Source organism: Scomber japonicus, chromosome 10 (assembly GCF_027409825.1).
Source record: "Scomber japonicus isolate fScoJap1 chromosome 10, fScoJap1.pri, whole genome shotgun sequence".
NCBI lineage: Eukaryota > Metazoa > Chordata > Actinopteri > Scombriformes > Scombridae > Scomber > Scomber japonicus.
Genome location: NC_070587.1, coordinates 34,987,332 through 35,009,285, shown reverse-complemented (window position 1 = coordinate 35,009,285; position 21,954 = coordinate 34,987,332). Strand labels below are relative to the sequence as shown.

The 21,954-nt window shown below is 35.9% G+C and overlaps 2 protein-coding genes across 2 annotated transcripts in view; both read left to right on the top strand.

Moving 5' to 3' along the window:
* The window catches only part of LOC128366601 (NACHT, LRR and PYD domains-containing protein 12-like), a gene marked incomplete at its 5' end in the record, with an annotated part of 148,874 nt that overhangs the window by 7,537 nt on the left and 119,383 nt on the right, over positions 1-21,954 (top strand). The window lies entirely within an intron of this gene.
* LOC128366620 (cathepsin S-like) lies at positions 15,156-18,885 on the top strand. Its single transcript, XM_053327357.1, has 7 exons — positions 15,156-15,299; positions 15,452-15,574; positions 15,954-16,097; positions 16,402-16,623; positions 17,295-17,460; positions 18,155-18,257; positions 18,786-18,885. The coding sequence occupies exons 1-7, from the start codon at positions 15,162-15,164 to the stop codon at positions 18,883-18,885; spliced, it is 996 nt and encodes a 331-aa protein (XP_053183332.1). The 5' UTR covers positions 15,156-15,161.

Genomic DNA, 21,954 nt, shown 5'->3' with positions numbered 1-21,954 from the left:
ATGTTCTGACTGGTCGCTGTTACTGGGAGGTCGAGTGGAGAGGAAGAGTTAGTATATCAGTGAGTTACAGAAGAATCAGCAGGAAAGGAATCAGTGATGACTGTGAGTTTGGAAAGAACGATCAGTCCTGGAGACTGTGGTGCTCTGAAGATGGTCGTTATTCTGTCCATCACAATAAGAGAGAAACATCCATCTCCTCCTCCTCCTCCTCCTCCTCCACCTGCTCTGTCTCTAACAGAGTAGCAGTGTATGTGGACTGTCCTGCTGGCACTCTGTCCTTCTACAGAGTCTCCTCTGACACACTGATCCACCTCCACACCTTCAACACCACATTCACTGAACCTCTGTATGCTGGGTTTACAGTCTGGCTTCGTTCCTCAGTGTCTGTGTGTCCTCTGTCTGAGTGAGAGTCTCTTCCTGTGTGTGAAGATGTAAATAAATAACTTTGAGAAGTTTGAGTAACATTATTTTCATTGCTGGTTAAAATTCAAGCAGAAGCAAACACAATGAGCTTCTGTAACATTGATCTGATTATTAAAATAAAAACCAGTTTGAACTTGAAGCTTTTGGTTTTCTGTTTGTTTTTGACACCAGCAGGACTCCGTACATCTCAGCTCTCTGTTTTTACTTTATTGAACAACAGCAGAATATACAAACATACAGGTAAACATTAATATCAGTTAAATATGTAATAATATGAGGAAATGAACAACATGAGAGCAAATATTAAAGTAATTACATTAAAATAAATAGATAAATAAAATAAATGAGGTAAATGGAAATAAATAATCAGCATTCAGATATATTTAGTCAGTATAGCCGATAATATATTGAAATGTATTTATTTGGATAAACCCCTTGAGATGCATCATCTCGTTTTCGAGGGGGTCCAGACATATAAACAGACATTGATTCAACATACAAGCAAATAAATAAATAAAGAAGAGACAGAATAGAGAAAAAGGACAGACCACAGTAACATCATGACGACATCAGAACAAAACAATCATTAAAAATAAAAACGGCCACAATGAAAAAAACTGAAACTGAGACAACCAATAATGAAAACAATCACTTCACCAAATCAGAAAGTTCATGCAGCTTCAATGAAAACCAGAGCAGAAGACAAAGCACGCTTAAAGATAACAAATGAAGGATCTGATATTAGCCGGTAGGTTATTCCAATCTGCTGAAAGATTTATTAACATTGGGAACAGAAAGATAGAGATGGGCAGAATGTCTGATATGATAAATTGATGGTATAAGAAACTGCTGTAGATAAGGTGGATAATTAAGGTCAATACATTTGTATATAAGCTGCAACCAGTGCATATGTCTTCTCACATTCAATGAACTGGGCGTAACGTCCATGCTGTCTTGCTGCTGCGGAGTTCAGTCTGAATTTATCTATAAAACCAACAAAAATACTAAATGTACATTTTAACAAACCTGATGCTGCTTTTAAAACTTTGGAAATGTAGTTGGTTACAATTACAAGTTACCCTCAAACTAACTAATTACATTTGATTACATTTTGATAACTTTTCTTAATTTTGAATGAATGCTCTCGACTGTTCACCATTTACACATTTTAAGACCTGATAGATACCTTTTAGCAGTACTGTTTCGGGGGGGGGGGGTGTTACACTTGGTGTCGGTCCAAGTGTGTATAAGTTGCAACCAGTGCATTTGTCTTCTCACATTCAATGATGGCCAGTTGAGTCTATTGTACATCGTGCAGTGATGGTGTGATCAGGGCAACCAAGGACAAACCTACAGAGTCTATTGTCGGCTGTGTTAAGTGCAGCAAGGTCAGATTTATGAGCAGTTTGGTAAACAACATCACAATAATCCATGATTGGAAGTATAAGTTGAGTGGTCAGTCTCTGACGTACACTAAATGAAAAACTGTTAGAAGAGCGACATAACATATCAATACCAAAGTTAACTTTGCGTAATAGATTATTTGATTTGGTTTAAAAGTGAGTTCTGAATCCAGCCATTCTCCAGTTCCATTCCAAGTAAACGTGCTATCAGTTCATTAGGAGAGGGGTAACATACAGTCAGAGGCGGTTCTGGCTGGTTTTGCGCCCTGGGCGGACCGACTATCGGCGCCCCTCCCTACAAATCCTTCATCACACAAAAAATAAGATAAATAAATGAAATATAGTATGTAAACACCAAAGTAAATTACACACATCCGTCATCATACAAATGAATAAAATAAAATAAATAAATGAAAAATACTAATAATTAACGTAGGCTAATCTGACAGACTTTCACCCTTTTTACAACTGGCATTAAAATGTTTTGTGGGTGATTAGATTGCTATCAGGGAGTGCTTGACCACATGAAAGTGCAGGTGTAAAGTTATTTATTTATTTATTTATTGCATTTTCCAATAACTTACATGTAGCTATAACGGGTCTGTATTAATTTTATAAATGTATTACTATTTATTTGGAAGCAGCAGTTTGTGTTGTGTGGCCTGGGCTCATAATCATCACAGGTCAGTCTATCCCCCGCCCCTCTCCCCCCCTTGCTTTTCCTCTGAGAGTGAGACTCACTCACAACCTGCTCACAGCCTCTGCAGTCGCAAGTTGATCCCCCCGCACCCTTTGCCTTTTCTTCTGACACACAACTGTATACATGACTCTCAGCAGCAAGTTGATGTGATAGTAGGGGCGCCTCATCGCCCACTGCACCAACTTGATGTGGAAATGAGCGGTGTTAGTCTAGAAAACTGGCGATTTTTTTTTGAGGGCGCGCTTTTCTTTTTTTGAGGACGGACTTTTTTTTCCTTTTTTTTTTGAGAGCGCTCGTGCGCCCCCAAGTAGATTGCGCCCTGGGCGGTTGCCCACATTGCCCATAGCAAAAACCGCCACTGCATACAGTACTTAAACAATATTTCTGGCAGAGAATTTACCTTTGAACAAACTCCAGTGTCTTTGCAGCTTCTTCTTTGCAAGTTGAACATAAAGTAGGTGGCGAAACTGCAGCGAGCCCTGTGATGAAGGTTTTTGTGATGACCTCATTGCTGTTCTTTACCCACGCTGTGATACACCTATCAAGTTCATGAGCATGTTCAGAACTGTACAGAGACTCAAAACCATGCAAACATCCAGTTCCAGATGTTTAGGTCATGCCTGATTGATTACTATGTGAAATAACTGCCTTATTTTTCTTGATGTTTTATGACATTTTGCACCCATCTCGTCTTGGCGTCCACTGGAATGGACATGAAAATATGAGTTAGCAAAAATGTGTTTTTTCCACTTTGTTTTTATGTTGGAGTTTTGCCCACAACAACACACTTAACAATATCAGGTCACAAACTGGCACAGAAGTTGAGCAACCTTGGCCAGGGCTGTTCACTGTGCTCTTGGATTCTGGACTTCCTCAGCAACAGACCAAAATGAAGGATGCATTCTCTTTAACATGTACAAATGTGACAGCAGTGATGAGGAATTAAAGAATTAGGTTTTAATTTATAATTAAAAATATGCCAGGGACTAATTCACATCTCTCCCCCCTTTTTTCTTCAGTGGGGAGGAGAGAAAACAAAAGACAAACCCCCAAAATTAGTCCCCACCCTCACGAACAAAAGCATCTGTTTCAAGCTTGCTTACTCTCTTGTTACTCTTATTTTCTCATCCTCTTATTCTCTTGTTATTTCGCCTGGCCAGTCGATCCACAGTTATTAAAACAATAGCTAATTAAACCAGCATCCGCTCATCTAAATCCCAGCCTGCATCCTGAGCACCACAGCCTTGAAGAGACGACCCCTGTGCCTCGGTGGTTGAAAGACCAGCCGGCCCAGGAACCTGCACCATCAGAACCGACTAGGTCCAGGGGAGTTCGCCGAGAATCGCATCTTGTCTGACTTCACTCCATCCCGACCCGCTTCCAGCTGACTGGTCTCCATCTGAAAAAGTAGGCTAAAACCATCTTTCATTGTGATCAGGCTGGTGATAAATATAAGAGCTTATTGCTGACTAAGGTCCAAATTACACATTTCCATTTTTATTCCTAATAGGATAATACAATAATCTAAACACAATTAAGACATTTAGATTCTTGGTTCCCTGACGCCTAGAATTCATGAACTTCAAGATATTTGACTGATTCAGTCCAAGTCTATTAAATTTGAATTACAGTAATTATTGTATCTAATTAATTTCCAGAAATGTTCCGGTGGTGCCCCTGATCACAAGTTTAATATAGATTATAGATACTAATATCCTTAATTCACAACAAGTCACAGCCTCCAAAGCCTCAGAGCAGATGAAACAAACTGGTTGTGCACTTGACCTTATGTATGTTTTATAATATGAAACATAGAAGAAACAGAAAAGTTCAGAATAAACTGCATGTGTACGTGACAGATTGAACTCTTGTGGTAGCTGAAGGAACAAGAAGAAAACCTTTTTTTAAGTGGAGGGGAAGAAAAAAAGATGATGATGATGAATCCAGTGTAGAAATGTGTTGAAATGATCAATTCTGCCTTCAAAGAACATGATGACCTCTTGACCTTATGTATGTTTTATAGGCTGTAAGCACATTGTTCTGGTTTGAATCCGATGTCTCACTAAGTTCATGCAGTTTGTCTGGTGGAGATGAAATTAGTCTCATCTGTTAGGAAAGAAGAAACAGAAAAGTTCAGAATAAATATGATGACCACAATTTTATATTTAACGGTAAGAGCGAAAACTGAATGCAAAAATAGAAAGGGGTGAAAGACATGACTCTGTATGTGGAGGTGAAACATGTCTGCAGACAGTGATACATGACTTTACATGAATGTGTATGTGACAGGCTGAACTCTTGTGGTAGCTGCTGTTTGTGGAGAGTGAAAGTATGAAATGTTTGTGTGAGCTGTTTCCAGACTGCAGGACAGAAAATAGTCTTAACTGGCTCCAGTAGTCTGCAACCTGCTTCCATTTTAAGCTCCGTAATGTTTTTATGAAAATGATTTAAATATGAAATCTCCATTGTTTGATAATTACTTCCTGTCCTGATCCACAATTCTGATCTCAGCAGTGTAACTCATCTAGACTAGAGCAGCAGGCTGTTTGTGACTTCATCAGCAGGTCAGGTGGTTCAGAGATGCTCAGAGTTGATCAGAGTACAGCCAGTGTGTCTCAGTTCAGGAGTCACAGCCTCCAAAAACTGTGAGATGTTTTTTGTCCCTTTGTCCTCCAGCTGCTGATTAACACTCCGTTAAACACATGATAGAAATAACAGGTTGACTTCTCTGATAGTAAATACATCATCCTTCATTATTTAGAGTAAAATAAGTCTGCATTCAAAATAAAATAAAGTACATGGATCATATTGGGCTCTTAGATGGTTCCTGCTTTCTGAGTCAAACTGTTTGTGCACTCTTGATCTTATGTATGTTTTCTATGTTGTAAGCACATTGTTCTGGTTTAAGTCAGATGTCTCACTAAGTTCAGAATAAACATGATGATTTTAAGAAGTGTTTGTTAGAAGGAGGAATTGAATGTGAGAACAGGAAGCTGTACAAGAAGACATGACACCATATATGGAGTCCTTCTTTAGCATGTTACAGGAAACGTGTCTGCAGGCAGTAATATGTGACTTTACATGAATGTGTACATGACAGGCTGAACTCTTGTGGTAGCTGCTGTTTGTGGAGACTGAAAGTATGAAATGTTTGTGTGAGCTGTTTCCAGACTGCAGGACAGAAAAGAGTCTTAACTGGCTCCACAGGGACGAAAGGAGGTCCAAGTTGTTGGTGCTTTGGTCTGGCTTTTTGGTCTTCTCCCCACTGACCAAAAACATGCAGGTTAGATTAATTGGAGACTCTAAATTGCACATAGGTGTAAAAGTGTGCATGAATGATTGTTGGTTTACTCTATGTGAGCTGCATTCAAACATCAACAAAGACAATACGTGATATTTCTATGATCCACATTATATTCATTCACATGAACAAAGGGAGTCAGTTTTAGTAGTAGTGACAGTAGTTTTAGTAGTGACAGTAGTTTTAGTAGTAGTGACAGTAGTTTTAGTAGTGACAGTAGTTTTAGTAGTAGTGACAGTAGTTTTAGTAGTAGTGACAGTAGTTTTAGTAGTGACAGTAGTTTTAGTAGTAGTAACAGTAGTTTTAGTAGTAGTGACAGTAGTTTTAGTAGTAGTGACAGTAGTTTTAGTAGTGACAGTAGTTTTAGTAGTAGTAACAGTAGTTTTAGTAGTGACGGTAGTTTTAGTAGTAACAGTAGTTTTAGTAGTGACAGTAGTTTTAGTAGTAGTAACAGTAGTTTTAGTAGTGACGGTAGTTTTAGTAGTAACAGTAGTTTTAGTAGTGACAGTAGTTTTAGTAGTAGAAACAGTAGTTTTAGTAGTAACAGTAGTTTTAGTAGTGACAGTAGTTTTAGTAGTCACAGTAGTTTTAGTAGTAACAGTAGTTTTAGTAGTAGTAACAGTAGTTTTAGTAGTGACAGTAGTTTTAGTAGTGACAGTAGTTTTAGTAGTAACAGTAGTTTTAGTAGTAGTGACAGTAGTTTTAGTAGTAGTGACAGTATTTTTAGTAGTAACAGTAGTTTTAGTAGTGACAGTAGTTTTAGTAGTGACAGTAGTTTTAGTAGTAGTGACAGTAGTTTTAGTAGTGACAGTAGTTTTAGTAGTAACAGTAGTTTTAGTAGTAGTAACAGTAGTTTTAGTAGTAGTAACAGTAGTTTTAGTAGTGACAGTAGTTTTAGTAGTAGTGACAGTAGTTTTAGTAGTAACAGTAGTTTTAGTAGTAGTAACAGTAGTTTTAGTAGTAGTGACAGTAGTTTTAGTAGTGACAGTAGTTTTAGTAGTAGTGACAGTAGTTTTAGTAGTAGTGACAGTAGTTTTAGTAGTAACAGTAGTTTTAGTAGTAGTGACAGTAGTTTTAGTAGTAACAGTAGTTTTAGTAGTAGTAACAGTAGTTTTAGTAGTAGTGACAGTAGTTTTAGTAGTGACAGTAGTTTTAGTAGTAGAGACAGTAGTTTTAGTAGTAACAGTAGTTTTAGTAGTAGTGACAGTAGTTTTAGTAGTGACAGTAGTTTTAGTAGTAGTGACAGTAGTTTTAGTAGTAGTAACAGTAGTTTTAGTAGTAGTGACAGTAGTTTTAGTAGTGACAGTAGTTTTAGTAGTAACAGTAGTTTTAGTAGTAGTAACAGTAGTTTTAGTAGTGACAGTAGTTTTAGTAGTAGTGACAGTAGTTTTAGTAGTAGTAACAGTAGTTTTAGTAGTAGTGACAGTAGTTTTAGTAGTGACAGTAGTTTTATTAGTAAAAAACATGAACCAAAATTAGTAGGGCGCTACATATGTTTTCTATGTTGTAAGCACATTGTTCTGGTTTAAGTCAGATGTCTCACTAAGTTCAGAATATACCTGATGATTCTAAGAAGTGTTTGTTAGAAGGAGGAATTGAATGTGAGAACAGGAAGCTGTACAAGAAGACATGACACCATATATGGAGTCCTTCTTTAGCATGTTACAGGAAACGTGTCTGCAGGCAGTAATATGTGACTTTACATGAATGTGTACATGACAGGCTGAACTCTTGTGGTAGCTGCTGTTTGTGGAGACTGAAAGTATGAAATGTTTGTGTGAGCTGTTTCCAGACTGCAGGACAGAAAAGAGTCTTAACTGGCTCCACAGGGACCAAAGGAGGTCCAGGTTGTTGGTGCTTTGGTCTGGCTTTTTGGTCTTCTCCCCACTGACCAAAAACATGCAGGTTAGGTTAATTGGAGACTCTAAATTGCACATAGGTGTAAATGTGTGCATGAATGATTGTTGGTTTACTCTATGTGAGCTGCATTCAAACATCAACAAAGACAATACGTGATATTTCTATGATCCACATTATATTCATTCACATGAACAAAGGGAGTCAGTTTTAGTAGTAGTAACAGTAGTTTTAGTAGTGACAGTAGTTTTAGTAGTAGTGACAGTAGTTTCAGTAGTGACAGTAGTTTTAGTAGTAACAGTAGTTTTAGTAGTAACAGTAGTTTTAGTAGTAGTAACAGTAGTTTTAGTAGTAACAGTAGTTTTAGTAGTAGTAACAGTAGTTTTAGTAGTGACAGTAGTTTTAGTAGTAACAGTAGTTTTAGTAGTGACAGTAGTTTTAGTAGTAACAGTAGTTTTAGTAGTAACGGTAGTTTTAGTAGTAGTAACAGTAGTTTTAGTAGTAGTGACAGTAGTTTTAGTAGTGACAGTAGTTTTAGTAGTGACAGTAGTTTTAGTAGTAACAGTAGTTTTAGTAGTGACAGTAGTTTTAGTAGTAGTAACAGTAGTTTTAGTAGTAACAGTAGTTTTAGTAGTAACAGTAGTTTTAGTAGTAGTGACAGTAGTTTTAGTAGTGACAGTAGTTTTAGTAGTAACAGTAGTTTTAGTAGTAGTAACAGTAGTTTTAGTAGTAACAGTAGTTTTAGTAGTAGTGACAGTAGTTTTAGTAGTGACAGTAGTTTTAGTAGTGACAGTAGTTTTAGTAGTAGTGACAGTAGTTTTAGTAGTAACAGTAGTTTTAGTAGTAGTGACAGTAGTTTTAGTAGTAACAGTAGTTTTAGTAGTAACAGTAGTTTTAGTAGTGACAGTAGTTTTAGTAGTGACAGAAGTTTTAGTAGTGACAGTAGTTTTAGTAGTGACAGTAGTTTTAGTAGTAACAGTAGTTTTAGTAGTGACAGTAGTTTTAGTAGTAGTGACAGTAGTTTTAGTAGTGACAGAAGTTTTAGTAGTGACAGTAGTTTTAGTAGTGACAGAAGTTTTAGTAGTGACAGTAGTTTTAGTAGTAGTGACAGTAGTTTTAGTAGTAACAGTAGTTTTAGTAGTAGTAACAGTAGTTTTAGTAGTAGTAACAGTAGTTTTAGTAGTGACAGTAGTTTTAGTAGTGACAGTAGTTTTAATAGTGATAGTAGTTTTAGTAGTAGAAACAGTAGTTTTAGTAGTTGTAACAGTAGTTTTAGTAGTGACAGTAGTTTTAGTAGTAGTGACAGTAGTTTTAGTAGTGACAGTAGTTTTAGTAGTAGTGACAGTAGTTTTAGTAGTAGTGACAGTAGTTTTAGTAGTGACAGTAGTTTTAGTAGTAGTGACAGTAGTTTTAGTAGTAGTGACAGTAGTTTTAGTAGTAACAGTAGTTTTAGTAGTGACAGTAGTTTTAGTAGTAACAGTAGTTTTAGTAGTAACGGTAGTTTTAGTAGTAGTGACAGTAGTTTTAGTAGTGACAGTAGTTTTAGTAGTAACAGTAGTTTTAGTAGTAGTGACAGTAGTTTTAGTAGTAGTGACAGTAGTTTTAGTAGTAACAGTAGTTTTAGTAGTAGTGACAGTAGTGACATTAGTGACAGTAGTTTTAGTAGTAACAGTAGTTTTAGTAGTAGTGACAGTAGTTTTAGTAGTGACAGTAGTTTTAGTAGTAGTGACAGTAGTTTTAGTAGTAGTGACAGTAGTTTTAGTAGTGACAGTAGTTTTAGTAGTAGTGACAGTAGTTTTAGTAGTAACAGTAGTTTTAGTAGTGACAGTAGTTTTAGTAGTAACAGTAGTTTTAGTAGTAACGGTAGTTTTAGTAGTAGTAACAGTAGTTTTAGTAGTGACAGTAGTTTTAGTAGTAGTAACAGTAGTTTTAGTAGTAGTGACAGTAGTTTTAGTAGTAGTGACAGTAGTTTTAGTAGTAGTGACAGTAGTTTTAGTAGTGACAGTAGTTTTAGTAGTAGTGACAGTAGTTTTAGTAGTAGTGACAGTAGTTTTAGTAGTAACAGTAGTTTTAGTAGTGACAGTAGTTTTAGTAGTAACAGTAGTTTTAGTAGTAACGGTAGTTTTAGTAGTAGTGACAGTAGTTTTAGTAGTGACAGTAGTTTTAGTAGTAACAGTAGTTTTAGTAGTAGTGACAGTAGTTTTAGTAGTAGTGACAGTAGTTTTAGTAGTAACAGTAGTTTTAGTAGTAGTGACAGTAGTGACATTAGTGACAGTAGTTTTAGTAGTAACAGTAGTTTTAGTAGTAGTGACAGTAGTTTTAGTAGTGACAGTAGTTTTAGTAGTAGTGACAGTAGTTTTAGTAGTAGTGACAGTAGTTTTAGTAGTGACAGTAGTTTTAGTAGTAGTGACAGTAGTTTTAGTAGTAACAGTAGTTTTAGTAGTGACAGTAGTTTTAGTAGTAACAGTAGTTTTAGTAGTAACGGTAGTTTTAGTAGTAACAGTAGTTTTAGTAGTGACAGTAGTTTTAGTAGTAGTAACAGTAGTTTTAGTAGTGACAGTAGTTTTAGTAGTAGTAACAGTAGTTTTAGTAGTAACAGTAGTTTTAGTAGTGACAGTAGTTTTAGTAGTAGTAACAGTAGTTTTAGTAGTAACAGTAGTTTTAGTAGTAACAGTAGTTTTAGTAGTAGTGACAGTAGTTTTAGTAGTAGTAACAGTAGTTTTAGTAGTGACAGTAGTTTTAGTAGTGACAGTAGTTTTAGTAGTAACAGTAGTTTTAGTAGTAACAGTAGTTTTAGTAGTAGTAACAGTAGTTTTAGTAGTAACAGTAGTTTTAGTAGTAGTGACAGTAGTTTTAGTAGTGACAGTAGTTTTAGTAGTGACAGTAGTTTTAGTAGTAGTGACAGTAGTTTTAGTAGTGACAGAAGTTTTAGTAGTGACAGTAGTTTTAGTAGTGACAGTAGTTTTAGTAGTAACAGTAGTTTTAGTAATGACAGTAGTTTTAGTAGTAGTGACAGTAGTTTTAGTAGTGACAGAAGTTTTAGTAGTGACAGTAGTTTTAGTAGTGACAGAAGTTTTAGTAGTGACAGTAGTTTTAGTAGTGACAGTAGTTTTAGTAGTGACAGTAGTTTTAGTAGTGACAGTAGTTTTAATAGTGATAGTAGTTTTAGTAGTAGAAACAGTAGTTTTAGTAGTTGTAACAGTAGTTTTAGTAGTAGTGACAGTAGTTTTAGTAGTGACAGTAGTTTTAGTAGTAGTGACAGTAGTTTTAGTAGTGACAGTAGTTTTAGTAGTAGTGACAGTAGTTTTAGTAGTAGTGACAGTAGTTTTAGTAGTGACAGTCGTTTTAGTAGTAGTGACAGTAGTTTTAGTAGTAACAGTAGTTTTAGTAGTGACAGTAGTTTTAGTAGTAACAGTAGTTTTAGTAGTAGTAACAGTAGTTTTAGTAGTAGTGACAGTAGTTTTAGTAGTAGTGACAGTAGTTTTAGTAGTAGTAACAGTAGTTTTAGTAGTGACAGTAGTTTTAGTAGTAACAGTAGTTTTAGTAGTAGTGACAGTAGTTTTAGTAGTAACAGTAGTTTTAGTAGTAGTGACAGTAGTTTTAGTAGTAACAGTAGTTTTAGTAGTAACAGTAGTTTTAGTAGTAGTGACAGTAGTTTTAGTAGTGACAGTAGTTTTAGTAGTAGTAACAGTAGTTTTAGTAGTAGTGACAGTAGTTTTAGTAGTGACAGTAGTTTTAGTAGTAGTGACAGTAGTTTTAGTAGTGACAGTAGTTTTAGTAGTAGTAACAGTAGTTTTAGTAGTGACAGTAGTTTTAGTAGTGACAGTAGTTTTAGTAGTAGTAACAGTAGTTTTAGTAGTGACAGTAGTTTTAGTAGTGACAGTAGTTTTAGTAGTAGTGACAGTAGTTTTAGTAGTAACAGTAGTTTTAGTAGTAGTAACAGTAGTTTTAGTAGTAGTAACAGTAGTTTTAGTAGTAACAGTAGTTTTAGTAGTGACAGTAGTTTTAGTAGTGACAGTAGTTTTAGTAGTAGTGACAGTAGTTTTAGTAGTAACAGTAGTTTTAGTAGTAGTAACAGTAGTTTTAGTAGTAGTGACAGTAGTTTTAGTAGTAACAGTAGTTTTAGTAGTAACAGTAGTTTTAGTAGTGACAGTAGTTTTAGTAGTGACAGTAGTTTTAGTAGTAGTGACAGTAGTTTTAGTAGTAGTGACAGTAGTTTTAGTAGTAGTGACAGTAGTTTTAGTAGTAACAGTAGTTTTAGTAGTAACAGTAGTTTTAGTAGTAACAGTAGTTTTAGTAGTGACAGTAGTTTTAGTAGTGACAGTAGTTTTAGTAGTAGTGACAGTAGTTTTAGTAGTAGTAACAGTAGTTTTAGTAGTAGTGACAGTAGTTTTAGTAGTAACAGTAGTTTTAGTAGTAACAGTAGTTTTAGTAGTGACAGTAGTTTTAGTAGTGACAGTAGTTTTAGTAGTAGTGACAGTAGTTTTAGTAGTAGTGACAGTAGTTTTAGTAGTAGTGACAGTAGTTTTAGTAGTAGTGACAGTAGTTTTAGTAGTAACAGTAGTTTTAGTAGTGACAGTAGTTTTAGTAGTAGTAACAGTAGTTTTAGTAGTGACAGTAGTTTTAGTAGTGACAGTAGTTTTAGTAGTAGTAACAGTAGTTTTAGTAGTGACAGTAGTTTTAGTAGTGACAGTAGTTTTAGTAGTGACGGTAGTTTTAGTAGTGACAGTATTTTTAGTAGTGACAGTAGTTTTAGTAGTGACAGTATTTTTAGTAGTAACAGTAGTTTTAGTAGTGACAGTAGTTTTAGTAGTAACAGTAGTTTTAGTAGTGACAGTAGTTTTAGTAGTGACAGTATTTTTAGTAGTGACAGTAGTTTTAGTAGTAGTAACAGTAGTTTTAGTAGTGACAGTAGTTTTAGTAGTGACAGTAGTTTTAGTAGTAACAGTAGTTTTAGTAGTGACAGTAGTTTTAGTAGTAGTGACAGTAGTTTTAGTAGTGACAGTAGTTTTAGTAGTAGTGACAGTAGTTTTAGTAGTGACAGTAGTTTTAGTAGTGACAGTAGTTTTAGTAGTAACAGTAGTTTTAGTAGTGACAGTAGTTTTAGTAGTGACAGTAGTTTTAGTAGTAGTGACAGTAGTTTTAGTAGTGAGAGTAGTTTTAGTAGTAGTAACAGTAGTTTTAGTAGTGACAGTAGTTTTAGTAGTGACAGTAGTTTTAGTAGTGACAGTAGTTTTAGTAGTGACAGTATTTTTAGTAGTGACAGTATTTTTAGTAGTGACAGTAGTTTTAGTAGTAGTAACAGTAGTTTTAGTAGTGACAGTAGTTTTAGTAGTGACAGTAGTTTTAGTAGTAACAGTAGTTTTAGTAGTGACAGTATTTTTAGTAGTGACGGTAGTTTTAGTAGTGACAGTATTTTTAGTAGTAGTGACAGTAGTTTTAGTAGTGACAGTAGTTTTAGTAGTAACAGTAGTTTTAGTAGTAGCAGTAGTTTTAGTAGTGACAGTATTTTTAGTAGTGACAGTAGTTTTAGTAGTAGTGACAGTAGTTTTAGTAGTGAGAGTAGTTTTAGTAGTAGTAACAGTAGTTTTAGTAGTAACAGTAGTTTTAGTAGTGACAGTAGTTTTAGTAGTAACAGTAGTTTTAGTAGTGACAGTATTTTTAGTAGTGACAGTATTTTTAGTAGTGACCGTAGTTTTAGTAGTAGTGACAGTAGTTTTAGTAGTGACAGTAGTTTTAGTAGTAACAGTAGTTTTAGTAGTAGCAGTAGTTTTAGTAGTGACAGTATTTTTAGTAGTGACAGTAGTTTTAGTAGTAGTAACAGTAGTTTTAGTAGTAACAGTAGTTTTAGTAGTGACAGTAGTTTTAGTAGTAACAGTAGTTTTAGTAGTGACAGTAGTTTTAGTAGTAGTAACAGTAGTTTTAGTAGTAACAGTAGTTTTAGTAGTGACAGTAGTTTTAGTAGTGACAGTAGTTTTAGTAGTAACAGTAGTTTTAGTAGTAGTGACAGTAGTTTTAGTAGTAACAGTAGTTTTAGTAGTAGTGACAGTAGTTTTAGTAGTAGTGACAGTAGTTTTAGTAGTAACAGTAGTTTTAGTAGTAGTGACAGTAGTTTTAGTAGTAACAGTAGTTTTAGTAGTAACAGTAGTTTTAGTAGTAACAGTAGTTTTAGTAGTGACAGTAGTTTTAGTAGTGACAGTAGTTTTAGTAGTAGTAACAGTAGTTTTAGTAGTAGTGACAGTAGTTTTAGTAGTAGTGACAGTAGTTTTAGTAGTAGTGACAGTAGTTTTAGTAGTGACAGTAGTTTTAGTAGTAGTGACAGTAGTTTTAGTAGTAACAGTAGTTTTAGTAGTGACAGTAGTTTTAGTAGTGACAGTAGTTTTAGTAGTAACAGTAGTTTTAGTAGTGACAGTAGTTTTAGTAGTAACAGTAGTTTTAGTAGTGACAGTAGTTTTAGTAGTAGTGACAGTTGTTTTAGTAGTAGTGACAGTAGTTTTAGTAGTAGTGACAGTAGTTTTAGTAGTAGTGACAGTAGTTTTAGTAGTAGTGACAGTAGTTTTAGTAGTAGTGACAGTAGTTTTAGTAGTAGTGACAGTAGTTTTAGTAGTAGTAACAGTAGTTTTAGTAGTAACAGTAGTTTTAGTAGTAGTAACAGTAGTTTGAGTAGTAACAGTAGTTTTAGTAGTGACAGTAGTTTTAGTAGTAACAGTAGTTTTAGTAGTGACAGTAGTTTTAGTAGTAGTAACAGTAGTTTTAGTAGTAACAGTAGTTTTAGTAGTGACAGTAGTTTTAGTAGTAACAGTAGTTTTAGTAGTGACAGTAGTTTTAGTAGTAGTGACAGTAGTTTTAGTAGTAGTGACAGTAGTTTTAGTAGTAGTAACAGTAGTTTTAGTAGTGACAGTAGTTTTAGTAGTAGTAACAGTAGTTTTAGTAGTAACAGTAGTTTTAGTAGTGACAGTAGTTTTAGTAGTGACAGTATTTTTAGTAGTGACAGTAGTTTTAGTAGTAGTGACAGTAGTTTTAGTAGTACAATTTTCTTTTTGTGATTACCGAACTGATTGTGTATATTATGTGATTACCAAACTGATTGTGTATATTATGTGATTACCAAACTGATTGTGTATATTATGTGATTACCAAACTGATTGTGTATATTATGTGATTACCAAAAGCTTTCTGTTTCCAAAGAGGGAGAATTGTGAAAGACTACTACAATTTCTTGATAAATACGAACCAGGATAGCACAGTGGCAGTGGATTCAACAAAGAAACAATGATGCGTCTGACTGATCAAGGCAAGTTTAACCTTCTTCTTAAATTAATTTACAGTTTTAATACAATCTGATGCTTTTTGTGTTATATGTTGAAGTGTTAGACATTTAAGATGATGAATATGTACTTGGTTAGATATCCAACTTCTTACGTGGATTTAGACTTGAATTTTGGTGAAAAGCCATGTGGTCCATGTTTCTCTGCGTATGTTTACAGGCCTGATGTTGGGGAGCCTGCTCCTTGTCTCCCTGTGTGTTGGGGCAGCAGCCATGTTTGACAGCAAACAGCTGGACGACCACTGGGATATGTGGAAGAAAACCAACGAGAAGACATACCAGGATGAGGTATGTGATTAAAAAATGCTACTTGTTAAATTGTCAATTTTAATGTTTGTAATTTTTTCCCCCAAAACAATCTGACTGCTTACTTTTTACTTACACAGTATTTGACCCTGTGCACTCATTCTGTATGCGTTTCTGTGTGTGTGTGTGTTGAGGTGGAGAATACACACCGCAGGGGATTGTGGGAGAAGAATCTGATGCTCATCACCATGCACAACCTGGAGGCCTCCATGGGGCTTCACTCCTATGAACTGGGCATGAACTTCATGGGAGACATGGTGAGAATCATTAATGTTATTAATGATGCTGAAAGGTCAGACAGATACAGGCAGAAAACATTATGACTAGTTTCAGCTCAAAAGCTTAACATCTTATGATGCGATATGATTCATTTGTGGATTATAGACATCCAAGTGATCACATGTTAAAGTGAAAACACAAATTTCCAACATGTTAAAAGACAGAAAAACCCTCAAAATTCAGCATAAAAATAAACAAATATATAATTATTTTTTATCATAAACTATGGTTACGTTTATAGATGTTTATAGAGAGCTAAAGTGAAATGAGAACTTGCAGATTATTTAAATGTCTTTAAATAATAGTATCAAAAAATCCATTAGGAGAATGAATCCTTTGTTAACAACTTCCTTGTAGACAGAAGAGGAGATCCATCAGTTCACTGGCGAGCTCACTCCTCCCACTGACCTCAAGAGGGCGCCACTTACTTTTCCAAATGCCAATGTATCAGACACCTTTGACTGGAGAAAGCATGGCTGTGTGACCCGTGTCAAGAATCAGGTACCCCCCCCCCACACACACACACACACACACACAGGCACACACACAATTCATCCTGTTCCACTTTTCTCGACTCAGTTTGTCCATAGAAGAAGTCCTCACCAACACCACATCCACCTAAAGAGTTATTGGAGCCCTTTAACCTTTCTATACAAACTTATCTTGAGTTTCTAAACGTGGGAATGTATAAAGTGATGCATAAAGCATTTACAATATCTTCAGCTAAATGCAGCAGCAGATTCATACTGGGAGTGTGATGCATTGTGTCCATGATATTACAGTAACAACAGTCATTTAAATCCAGGGTTCTTGTGGTTCCTGCTGGGCCTTCGCTACTGTCGGCGCCCTGGAGGGTCAGTTAGCCAAGAAAACAGGGAAGCTGGTTGACCTCAGCCCCCAAAACCTGGTGGACTGTTCATGGAAATACGGCAACCACGGCTGCAACGGTGGCCACCATACGAGAGCCTTCAATTACATCAAGGACAACGGTATCGAGTCTGAGGCTTCTTACCCATACAAAGGAAAAGTAAGTAATTGGTTCAATGTTGCTGGTCAACAATGTATCAATCAGTTTAACCCATGAAGCTTGATTTTAGGACAAGTGAGAAACTATGTGAAACTAATTGGATCACTTTGAGCTTTGTTACTGGACAACAAATATCTATGGATCTGTAACTGACAAATGCATTTTGGTACTTGATGCTTCCATGGTGTTTATGACCTCTTCAGCAGAGGTCTGTCATCGGACTGAAAGAAATTAAAACCCTTGTTGCAATGAAGGCGGGTTTCCCTTGGTTGTAAACTCATAACAACATCTTAACCTTTAAAAAGGGCAAAAATGTTCTTTAGACACATTTTTATCAAAAAAGGCAACTATTAGAGCACCATAGAGTGAAATGATCCTCCTTTTACAGTGTTTTACTTCTCTAACTATATAATTGAGTTTGTACTGGATTCCTACTTGTTCCTGCTAAAAATGAGCATTACGTTTTAGCAGAACCCCTACTCTAAATAAATAATTAGACTACATCTACAGTTACTCTTGCTCTCTAAAGGTTTTGGGATTCGGGAGTCTGATAGAACAGCAAGCCTCCAAATCAGAAATTAAACAGGGGTCCTGTTGAGGGGTTTAAACATCTTCCTTTAATAGCATCCATTTTAAATTCTCTACTATAAAAACAGTTTGTTTTATTTCAGGATGGACACTGCCTCCACAACTGCAACAACAATGATGCAACATTGATTGGTTACACCTGCCTGCCTCGAGGGGACGAGTATAAGATGAAACTGGCAGTCTTCACCATCGGACCCATTGCAGTTTCGATTGACTCAAATTCAGACAAATTTAGGTTCTACAAGGGTGGTATGTTCACACATCATCATCAGCTGCACAGGCTCTCATCTTTATTTACATCAAGCTGAGGAGTAACAGATCTACATGTTATTATTTTGTTTTTAGAGGAGTGGGAGCTAAAAGTCACAGAAAGAGTTTAACTTTTTAACTAACAGGTTACAATTACATATTATAATCTTTTCTGCAGAGGAAAAAAATGACATTACATCTTAATAATATTTACCTACACTATATGAAATGCTCAAATTGTTAAAACTCTCATGAGAAGGACCGGTGTAATTGTTAAGGTTACAGCTGGATAGGGATTTATTGGCTACAGTATATTGATCCCAGTAATAATATCAATACAAGTTTAGATAAAACATCAGAATATAGCTAAATTCATACAAAATTGAGTAAAAATTCAGTAAATCTCAGCATAAACATGTCTTTACATGTTTAACTGCAATACTCTTGACCGCTGCTTTTATTTTATTTTTCTATTTATTTTATTCATATGCAATACCCTCCATGTTATGCTATTATATACTATATATATTATATTATATATCTGTTTTTAAGGCAAAAATGAAGTGGCACCTGTAATCTCATTAATATAGTATTTATATATGATATGGCTAAATGTAATATAAGGATAAAGCTTTCTATTCTACTCTCTTCTAAAAAGAAAAAATACATAAATGTGATGACGATGTCATTTCAGGAGTGTACGATAACCCGATGTGCACACATAAGACGAACCATGCGGTCGTAGTTGTGGGCTACGGCACGGAGAACGGAAAAGACTACTGGCTGGTGAAGAACAGGTAGAAATATACACAGTACACACAATATAAGAAAGAGAAAATGAAACACTGAGGTCAGGACAAGAGTTATTTTTGTTCAGATTTTGAGTGTTTTGCTGACATGAACGCCGTGGTGACATTGATTCCAAAAAACTTCAACTAATTGTATTTAAAGCAATGAATAACACAGACTGCAAAGTTGGGCTAAGCCACAAAATGATTTCTGCATAGAAGAGAAGAAGGAATTTCATTTCACATCAATTATTACATTAAAAACATAACAAGTTCCCAGAATCCCCACAGTGTGTTTGGATTGAGAGGTTAAGTGATGATCTCTTCTCAGTATATAAGTGATTTTCATATATAGGGGAGATTGTTTTGTAGTAGACTGGTTTAAATGAAGTTTAATGCATTAAACACATTTCTCTCATGTTCTGCTATAGAACATCGTTATGCATTATGACCCTTTTCTTGATGACTTTGCAGTGTTTATTGATGTAAACTTTGATTTTTCCCTTTACTCATATTCTTTTCCTGCTTTTCATCCAGCTGGGGAACTGGTTATGGAGAAGTGGGCTACGTCAAAATGTCACGCAACAAGAACAACCAGTGTGGCATCGCCCTGTACCCCTGCTACCCCCGCATGTAGCTGCAGAGGAAACCAAACTGAGTCTATACAAACTTAAGTTTCCTTCCTACTTTTTTGCATTTTCTTTCTTCTTCATGTGATCACTGATACGCTTTATCCTAGCTTGTATTTCTGAATCTATAATAAAGATTTTATGAAGCATCACCCCCCTTGTTGAGTCTCAGTCACAGTGATACACGACAGGTTTGCATCGATATATCAGTTATGCGATTAGGCCAATGTTGGCATTTCAGTAAATATCAGATCTGTGTTCTGTGCTGTTTATGCAGTGGAGGCAAAGATCTTACTGATTTTACTGAAGCAGCTTCAGACTTGTCTGTTGGCAGCTTCAACTGCCATAAAAACTGCCTGAAACAATCCATTGACTCTTTGGAAAATTGGTTTGCTGGTCGATTCAGTCTTTACATGTTACAACAGAATGAACGCCAAAATCAATACCTGTGTCTCTGGTAAATATCTCTATCCTGTGCACATGCTGACATGAAAGCGTCTTTAAATGACCTGCCTGTATGAAAGTAACATTGTCTTATGTAACCAAAAAATGCCCTTTGGCATGTTTTATTTTTATTCTATTTAAAACAGTGGGTTAATTTTTTCAGGAGGTCAATATAGTTTGTTTAAAAGAAAAATTTTAGTAGTTCACATTTTGGTAAATAGCTTTTTATTTTCTTGTGAAAGGTTAGATGAGAATATAGACAGCACTCTTGTAGTATTAAATATAAAACTATAGCCAGTAGCATAAAGACCAGAAACCAGAAACTAGTTCAGCTCTGTCCAAATGTCTCAAAATCAGCATATCTAAAGTCTACTAACTATGCATGCTGACCTCATTTGTTTAATCAGCTGTGGTTTAACATAACAATATCACCAAATTCTCTACAAGAAAGCGAATAAGCGTATGTGTCCCAAAATGTCAAACAATTGCTGTAAAAGCTTTCTCAACCAACAAAGCTGTTTCAACCAACAAAATGTAGTTTTTCATTTATCACCACATTTTGTTAGGTTAGTGTACTGCCCAAGCTACACTTCAAGGTGACCTGCACCGTCACCAAGCCAATCTAACCCTTCGTTCCAGAGTCAACAATGGAGAACCCTTGTATAGAATTGTCTATTTTTCCAGAGCACAGAGCCTAGAAACTGGCTACCCTGAATTCATCAGCAGGTTGAATTTCAGTGAGTGTAGGAAAGAGATGGACTCACTGCTCACAGGTGTGATGCACATAGCACATCAAATTGTTATGCTAGATCCAAATTCCAGACAGCTTGGTATATTTAAGAAGACTAAACCAGTTGGCTACCTTTTCCCTGTTTTCCAGGTTGGTGCCTCATTATTATCAATCAATCAATCAATCTTTATTTGTATAACGCCAAATCACAACAGCGCTATCTCATGGCACTTCACAGAGCAGGTTCTAAACCGAACTGTTCAGGTTTCATTTAAAGAGACCCAACATTCCCACATGAGCAACAGTGGCAAGAAAAAACTCCCTTTTAACAGGAAGAACCCTCAGAACCAGACTCAGAGTGGGAGAACATCTGCCTTGACCTGTTGGGGTTGAGAGGAGAGAAAGGAAGGATAAAGGAGAGAAGCACAATGAAAATCAACAATGAAGCTAGAAGGTCCGGGACTGGTATCCGTCATCCGGACGTCTCCAGGCCCAGATTACCTATGAGACGAGAAAGCACAGACAACTCCGGGGAAGAAGTTTAGGTTATTGAATGCATTAATAGTACATGAATGTTAATGGATATAGATGGATGGGTAGAGACAGAGAGGGAGGACGAGAGAGGAGCTCAGTGCATCACGGGAGTCCCCCGGCAGTCTAAGTCTATAGCAACATAAGCTAAGAGCTCTAAGAGCCCTAAGTATAAGCTTTATCATAAAGGAAAGTTTTAAGCCTACTCTTAAAAGTAGAGAGGGTGTTTGCCCGCCGCAGTGTTCTAGTAGGTACATAAGGTACTATCAGTTCTTTAAGATATGATGGAGCCTGACCATTGAGAGCTTTGAAGGTGAGGAGAAGGATTTTGAATTCTATTCTGAATTTTACGGGAAGCCAATGCAGTGAAGCCATTTGAAGCTTATTGATCTTTTTTTAATATATTGATTATATTGAACTGGGCGTAACGTCCATGCTGTCTTGCTGCGGAGTTCAGTCTGAATTTATCTATAAAACCAACAAAAATACTAAATATACATTTTAACAAACCTGATGCTGCTTTTAAATCTAGTTTAACAGATTTATGAATTCATCATCTTACCAACTCTTATTATTGCTGAGCCTTATTCCTCCTGTTCAGACTCAGTTTATACTACTAGTCAGTATAAACAGGAGGAACCTGGTTACTTTATCGATGATCACATGGTTCGTTACCACCATCTAGTGGACAGATAGCAGAACTACATGTGATGTGTGATTTCTGTGACACTGACTGGTTAGACTGGTTTTCACGTCACTCTGATGTTGTTTAGACTAGGACTGTGAAGTTATGAGGATGTGACCGCGTCCTCAGATCAAATGCTCACAGACAGCAGGACTGACGAGGGAGAATGAGCAGCTTCTTCTCTCCCAGTGTTTCCTCTACACATGAAGGTGGAAAGTGTCTGTAAGTTGACCTGAAGTGAGTTCAGCAGGTGAGAATCCTACCAGAGAAATCTGTAAATGTCTGATGAACACCATCACTTTGATCACATTGTGTTGTATCACTGTTTGACTGCAGCTCAAATGTTTCTTCATGCTGATTGGCTGTTTAAAATACCTGTTTGATGTTTGCTGGTATAAATATTCTCCAGATATTGTAAAGAGGTTAAACTACATTTATATTATGACGATTTACATGTATGACTGTTAGCGATTAGCAGGTAAAACCAACAGCAGTTTGATTTTAATCTCATCATCAGTGAAAAATGCAGGAAGTGTCAGAACTGGTTGAACAGCTTTGATCAACTTGACTAAAGTTCATTTTTTAACTGTGTTCAAACTTCCATCTTACAACACTGAGACTGACTCTGTTTAACTGACGCACATTTAACACAGTTCATGTCTCTAGATGGACCAGAGCTAGCTGTAA